The 7,867-nt window shown below is 53.6% G+C and overlaps 1 protein-coding gene across 1 annotated transcript; it reads left to right on the top strand.

The window, feature by feature from the left end:
- Nucleotides 1-1,847: 1,847 nt before the first annotated feature.
- On the top strand, nucleotides 1,848-6,395 carry LOC308138193 (uncharacterized protein). The gene is made up of 3 exons (XM_080507207.1): nucleotides 1,848-2,038; nucleotides 3,034-3,474; nucleotides 3,947-6,395. The coding sequence occupies exons 1-3, from the start codon at nucleotides 1,900-1,902 to the stop codon at nucleotides 5,416-5,418; spliced, it is 2,052 nt and encodes a 683-aa protein (XP_080363333.1). The 5' UTR covers nucleotides 1,848-1,899; the 3' UTR covers nucleotides 5,419-6,395.
- The last annotated feature ends 1,472 nt before the right edge of the window (nucleotides 6,396-7,867 follow it).

The raw sequence follows: 7,867 nt of genomic DNA, 5'->3' as shown, positions 1-7,867 counted from the left end.
AGACCCGTTGCTGCTGGAGCTCTGGAAGACAAGAAGGAGGTCTGGTTGGTCCTTCCAGGTCTGTGATGGAGGTGAGAGAGCGCCTCCTGGTGGCCCAGCAGTCATGTTTACTGTGAACCATGAAGGTAGAGGGACGTGTGCAGCTCCTTTCATCTGCACCTTCAGGAAAACACTTTGATCTCTTTTAATAAAGTTTCTCCTTCAAAGTGATCAGAAAGAAGATTTTTGGTCAAAAGTTGAGTTACGACATAATTCATGTTTTCTACTTCCTCCTGTCTGATTTACTTTTTAATCCTTCTCAGTGGAGATTTTGGCCAAAGTTCAGTTGAGGTGCGCCCCCTGGAGGTGAGGCAGAGTACTGCCCCCCTGGTTCCTCCACTGAGACTCAAACTGAACATTCCTCTTTAACACGAGTCGGTGGAAAATCACTTTTATTTGATGGACTTTATTTTGTATCATGACAGCAGGTGAGGCACGGCAACATCTGGAGCTCTTCTGAGCGGCTAGCATTAGCATGTAGCCACACTGACCTGGAGGAAGTCACGTGATTACTAGTTACTCCTTTAGAAAGTAACTGGATTACAACGGCAGCGCAGAGGACAGGAGGAGCTGCAGCAGGTCGACTGACGTCATCACAGGGGCCACGCCCCCTGCCCCTCAGTGACCTGGAGAAGTAACTTTACTCTGATTACCGGTTTGTAAAATGTAACTCGTTACTTGACTCGTGACTGAACAAAGTGGTCGTATTGGAGTAACGCGTTCCCGCCACGTTGCTAAGTAACGCGTTCCCGGCGTCAGTGCACGTGGCTGCACACCTGGCTCCGCCTAACACGGGGACCATCCGCTCCGTAACAGCACCGTGCTCGTGTCCCCCTCTAAAGCCTCCGTGCAGAAACGTGGTGCAGCAGCTTCCTGCAGCTCGAGCCGGAGCGGATCGTCTCCGGTGTCGTTCAAACGACTCCGGGAGCCCGAAGGTCCCCGGGAGTCCTTCACGTGTCCCCCGACCCGCTCCGTACCTGCCGTGTGGGACCGGATGTCCAGCGGTCGGTCCTCCTCGTCCCGGAGCACAGTGTGTTGGAACTCGGTGAAGATTTGTCCCGCAGCAGCGGCTAGTCTGCCGCTGATAAAGTCTCTCAGAGCCTCCAGGGAACTCATCGTTCCTGCTGGAAGCAGCGGGACGATTCCAGCTGCAAACAGCCTCCAGAGCTGCTGCTGCTCTCGTTGGATGGAGGAGCAGCGAGCAGCCGGAGCCTCGTACCGCCCCCTGCTGGACACCCCGGGAACTGCACACACAACCAACACAACAATTCCTCGCTTTGAGGGTTTGTGTGTTTTTTTTTAGTGTATGAGGTCAGTTTATTGGAGGCAATTGACAAAAAGTCCTTGATGGACCCACATGACCCCCCCCCCCCACACACACACACTTCCTGTACTTTCAGATTAAAAGCTGAATAAGATAAGATAAGCCTCTATTGATCACAAAGGAGAAATGTACTTGTTACATTCTGCTCTTAAGGACTCAAGAGTAGGAAACAGGAAATGTGGTAAGAACAGAGGAATCGTATATACAGTGACTGTCAAGAACTCTAAGGGCCAAAAGTATTTACAGTAGAAGTAATAAGTAAAGTGTGTGTGTGTGGGGGGGGGGGGGGGGGGGGGTTTCATGTGGGTCCATCAAGGAATTTTTGTCAATTGCCTCCAATAAACTGACCTCATACACTAAAAAAAATACAAAAACCCTCAAAGCGAGGAATTGTTGTGTTGGTTGTGTGTGCAGTTCCCGGGGTGTCCAGCAGGGGGCGGTACGAGGCTGCTCGCTGCTCCTCCATCCAACGAGAGCAGCAGCAGCTCTGGAGGCTGTTTGCAGCTGGAATCGTCCCGCTGCTTCCAGCAGGAACGATGAGTTCCCTGGAGGCTCTGAGAGACTTTATCAGCGGCAGACTAGCCGCTGCTGCGGGACAAATCTTCACCGAGTTCCAACACACTGTGCTCCGGGACGAGGAGGACCGACCGCTGGACATCCGGTCCCACACGGCAGGTACGGAGCGGGTCGGGGGACACGTGAAGGACTCCCGGGGACCTTCGGGCTCCCGGAGTCGTTTGAACGACACCGGAGACGATCCGCTCCGGCTCGAGCTGCAGGAAGCTGCTGCACCACGTTTCTGCACGGAGGCTTTAGAGGGGGACACGAGCACGGTGCTGTTACGGAGCGGATGGTCCCCGTGTTAGGCGGAGCCAGGTGTGCAGCCACGTGCACTGACGCCGGGAACGCGTTACTTAGCAACGTGGCGGGAACGCGTTACTCCAATACGACCACTTTGTTCAGTCACGAGTCAAGTAACGAGTTACATTTTACAAACCGGCAATCAGAGTAAAGTTACTTCTCCAGGCTACTGAGGGGCAGGGGGCGTGGCCCCTGTGATGACGTCAGTCGACCTGCTGCAGCTCCTCCTGTCCTCTGCGCTGCAGCTGTAATCCAGTTACTTTCTAAAGGAGTAACTAGTAATCACGTGACTTCCTCCAGGTCAGTGTGGCTACATGCTAATGCTAGCCGCTCAGAAGAGCTCCAGATGTTGCCGTGCCTCACCTGCCGTCATGATACAAAATAAAGTCCATCAAATAAAAGTGATTTTCCACCGACTCGTGTTAAAGAGGAATGTTCAGTTTGAGTCTCAGTGGAGGAACCAGGGGGGCAGTACTCTGCCTCACCTCCAGGGGGCGCACCTCAACTGAACTTTGGCCAAAATCTCCACTGAGAAGGATTAAAAAGTAAATCAGACAGGAGGAAGTAGAAAACATTAATTTTGTCGTAACTCAACTTTTGACCAAAAATCTTCTTTCTGATCACTTTGAAGGAGAAACTTTATTAAAAGAGATCAAAGTGTTTTCCTGAAGGTGCAGATGAAAGGAGCTGCACACGTCTCTCTACCTTCATGGTTCACAGTAAACATGACTGCTGGGCCACCAGGAGGCGCTCTCTCACCTCCATCACAGACCTGGAAGGACCAACCAGACCTCCTTCTTGTCTTCCAGAGCTCCAGCAGCAACGGGTCTGGAAGGAGGAGCAGCTCTGTGAGTGGGTCCAGGACCAGCAGGACCAGGACCAGCAGGACCCTCCAGCCATCAAGGAGGAACCAGAAGCGCTTCAGATCCATGAAGAAGTCCACATTGTGGGACTGAAAGAGGAGCTGCAGCTTCCTGGACGTCAGGAGGAGGCGGAGCCTGCCGGGACCCGCCGGGACCAGGAGGAGGCGGAGCCTGCCGGGACCCGGCTGGTGCTGCTGAGTCCGGCTGGTGGTGGAGGAGACCAGGGGGGGAGGTTCTGTCCCGGCTCGGTCCGACGCCTCGTCAGCCAGAGACTCAGCGCCGCAGCTGAAGACATCGCCGCCATGTTGGAACGGAGCTGCTCTCAGTGCCGGAGGAGGAGCGAGCGTCAGCGCAGGACGCCGGACGCCGTCAAGCTGGAGGAGACAGGTCTGTACCGGGACGCCGTCCTCCTGGGGGAGACGGGTCTGTACCAGGACGCCGTCCTCCTGGGGGAGACGGGTCTGTACCGGGACGCCGTCCCCCTGGTGGAGACGGGTCTGTACCGGGACGCCGTCCCCCTGGTGGAGACGGGTCTGTACCGGGACGCCGTCCCCCTGGGGGAGACAGGTCTGTACCGGGACGCCGTCCTCCTGGACGATTCTCGTCACGGTCTCTTCAATAACAACGTCATCAGACAGTTTGACTGTCTGACGTCATCCAGACGCAAAAGTATCGGTACTGGTATCAGTACTGGTATCGGTACTTGTGTTGGTACTGCTATTGGTACTGGTGTCATTACTGCTATCGGTGCTGGTATTGGGACTGGCATCGGTACTTGTATCGGTACTGGCATCAGTTCTGGTATCGGTACTGGTATCCTGTCCCACATCCTCCACTGAGACGTTTTGTTTCTCTGCAGACTCCGGTCTGGACCGGAGCCGCGCCGAGAGTCCGGAGCCGGAGAACCAGAAGACCCGGCAGACGGCGGCGGTGAAAGAGGAGCCGGACTGCAGCGACCCGGAGCTCCGGCTCATCGTGGTGAAGAAGGACTCGGACTCCGCCTCGGAGACGTCCGCCGCCGCCGCCGAGGCCAGCGACCCGGAGTCCCCGTCGTCCGCCGGGGCGCCGGGGGATCCCGGGCCGGGTCCGGAACCCCCGGCGCCCGAGGGGAGGCGGCGGAATGGTAGCGGCGGCGTGGCGGCGGCGGGGGACGAGAAGGGCTACTCGTGTTCGCAGTGCGGCGAGACGTTCAGGAACCGGCGTAAGTTCATCAGCCACAGGAAGAGCCACCGCAGCGCCGAGCCGCACCGCTGCCTCACCTGCGGGAAGCTCTTCAAGTACAAGTACAAGCTGCTGCAGCACCACCGCTGCCACACGGGTGAGAAGCCCTTCTCCTGCCAGCTGTGCAGCAAGACCTTCCGCCAGCAGGGGGACCTGGTGAGACACATGAGGACCCACACGGGTGAGAAGCCACACGGCTGCGAGACGTGCGGGAAGAGCTTCAGCCGCCAGGGCCACCTGGCGCGCCACATCAAGACCCACACGGGTGAGAAGCCGCACCCCTGCGAGGCGTGCGGCAAGGGCTTCAGCACGCACGGCCACCTGGTGAGACACACGAGGATTCACACGGGTGAGAAGCCGTTCGCTTGCGGCACGTGCGGCAGGAGCTACACTTCCAACTGCTCCCTGCTGTTCCACATGAGGACGCACACGGGTGAGAAGCCGTACACTTGCGGGACGTGCTGGAAGAGCTTCACGGCCAAGCGCTCGCTGATGCTGCACATGAGGACTCACACGGGTGAGAAGCCGCACTCGTGCGAGACGTGCGGCAAGAGTTTCAGTCAGCAGGGTCAGCTGGTGCAGCACATGAGAACTCACACGGGCGAGAAGCCGTACGTTTGCGGGACGTGCGGGAAGAGCTTCAGCCAGCAGGGCCCGCTGGTGCAGCACACCAGGATGCACACGGGTGAGAAGCCGTACATCTGCGGCACGTGCGGGAAGAGCTTCATCTCCAAGGGCTCGCTGATGTTCCACATGAAAACCCACACGGGCGAGAAGCCGTACGCGTGCGAGACGTGCGGCAAGAGCTACGGCGAGCAGTCGAAGCTGATGGTGCACGTCCGCTCGCACACGGGTGAGAAGCCGTTCTCGTGCGAGACCTGCGGGAAGCGGTTCATCACCAAGTCGGTCCTGAAGAAGCACACCATGCTGGTCCACACCCAGTGCCAGCCGTCGTCCTGCGACGTCTGCGGCAAGGCCTTCACCTCCGACCTGTCGCTGGCGCTGCACACCAAGAGACACGCGCTGGAGAAGTCGCACGCGTGTGAGACGTGCGGCAAGACGTTCCCGTATCGGTCCATGTTGTCCAACCACATGAGGAGCCACCAGTAGAACCAGGGGACCAGGTTCCCGGCCGGGATTCTGTTCTGACCGGGGAGAACAAACGACAGGAAGTTGCACCAGAGGGCACCAGGGACGCCACGTACCGATACCGAGTACCGATACCAGTAAATATTAAATCCCAGCGAGCCTGATCGATGCTCCAAAACAAAAACGATACGCGAAGGCGACGTGTCGACGCTGCTCATGAGAGGATCAGTCTCTTTGATCATGTTTAGCATGTAGCATGTAGCATCGCTGGCGTGTGAGCCCTGAAACTCTTTAGCATGTAGCAAAGCTAACGGAGTTGCGTGCTGAGCAGTTACACGACTGAGAAACATCGGACGAACTCTGCCGGTGATGAAGTTGCCGGTGTTGTACAAACTTTCTCACGTTCTAAAGTATCTGCAAACCGCTCGTACCGGTGGACGATGCTGCTGACACGCGACGTCACGTCGTACGAGTTGCATCGGAGATCTGTAGCCCGTACAAGTACTCTGTGAAGTATCGGACATGGTATCGGTATCTGTGTCGGTATCGGTATTGGTGTCGGTATCAGTGTCGATATCAGTATCTGTGTCAGTATTGGTATCGTATCTGTCCATATCGATATTGGTATCGATATCGGTATTAGTATCGGTATCTGTGTCGGTATTGGTATCGGTATCTGTGTCTATCGGTATTGGTATCGGTATCTGTCCATATCGGTATTGGTATCGATATCTGACATAAATGTTTGACAATAATCAAACACAACGGAACGTTAAAGTCCCGATGCAGTTTAAGGTGAAACGAACATCTTTAAAAGATTCTGCAGGAGGTTTGACGTCTTCTGGGTGTTTAATGTGTTTAATCGTGTTTGTAGGTTAAAAAGATGAAACTGTAAAACATCAAAATGTACTTTCATCCCTTTGTGAAGTCGTCTTCCTGTGCGACGACTTCCTGTGTGTTTGTGAAGAAATGAGGTAGAAACTGTTGTGTACTTCATGTATTTATCCCTCTTACTCTACATTCTTTCCATTGTTGGCTGCAGTTTGGTGACGGTCTCTGTCTTGAACATGTAACGCACTTTGTCTTATCAATAAAGGTTGATTGAAGTCGTTTCCTGCTGTTGAAACTTGCTTTTAACAAAAGTTTCAGACGCGAAGTCGCCGGTAATCTTTGACACAGGAATTGAAGACGATCAGCCGAAGTCCGCAAATCTTCAACCTCACAAATGTTGTGACGGAAACTACTTCAATACAGAATCACGTGTTTTTAAGACATAAAAACACGTGATTGTCCTCTAATCCAGAGTTTTTGATAGACTCGGTGGTGTGGAGGAGGCTGCAGTTCCCGGTGTGGCCAGCAGGGGGCGGCGCGACGCTCCAGCTGCTCTGTGCGCCTCCGTCAGACCCTGAGGAGTCCGATTCTTGTGCGTCGTGAGAAAAGCTTCAGCCGACAAGGTCTCTTATTGGTTCCCATGAGAACTCACACAGGTGAGAAGCCGTGTTCTTGTGGGAAGACTTTCAGTGAGCGGAGCGGATTTTTGCTCCACATTTCTAAATTAATTTCTCCTAACAAGAAAAAAAACCTGTAAAGTAACTGAACAAACTGTGATATTGTGGCTTATTAGATGTTTATTCACCAGATTTAGGTCTCAGGATGTATGTATGTATGTATGTATGGATGTATTTATTTATTTATTTAGAGATCCACAGGTGGACGTTAGGTGTGGATCTGCAGTTCCTCGTCTGTACAGCAGGGGGCGGTGTGGAGCTTTTGAAGGCTGTTTGGATGGGAGACACCTCAGTGACAGTGGGGCCGCCATCTTGGATGGGTCTTGCGTCTCCCGAGGTGGGTTTACGTGTACAATTGAAACAATCGGGATTCAATGTATGTGTGCGTGTATAAGTGTAGTATAATTATCAATATGCTTCATGTTTACTGTATTTTCAGTGTTCACATGTAGAATATTGATAAGTGTAGTATGCTTATCAAAATGCGACATGTTTACTATATTTTCAGTGTTCAAACAGACACAAACTAGAACTAATGTGTTTTGAAAATTACGACGAATACAAAATTATGTTGGGTCGTTCATAACCAAACATCTGCATGTTTGTACCAAAACCCGGGGCCGCTGGCAAGTCCTGATTATTTTAACTCCTCCTCACAGGAAGTGAGGCAGGTCCTCATCCAAGATGGCGGCCACACAGCTCCCACGGACAGTTTGGTCTCTGCGTCTCTCCGCTCCTCCGTCAGTCGGTGGTGATTCTCAGGAGGCCGTCCAGCCGCCTCCGTCTCCACGAGTCCGTCTGAGGCTCCGGTGAGCCGAGAGTCAACGTTTGAAGCATGTAGCATGTAGCATGCTACAAACATGCAGATGTTTTGTTATGAACGACCCAACATAATTTTGTACTCGTCGTAATTTTAAAAACACATTAGTTCTAGTTTGTGTCTGTTTGAACACTGAAAATAT

Source organism: Blennius ocellaris (genome assembly GCF_963422515.1).
Source record: "Blennius ocellaris genome assembly, chromosome: 13".
In the NCBI taxonomy this organism is placed as follows: Eukaryota; Metazoa; Chordata; class Actinopteri; order Blenniiformes; family Blenniidae; genus Blennius; species Blennius ocellaris.
This window is presented reverse-complemented; position numbering and strand designations above follow the sequence as displayed.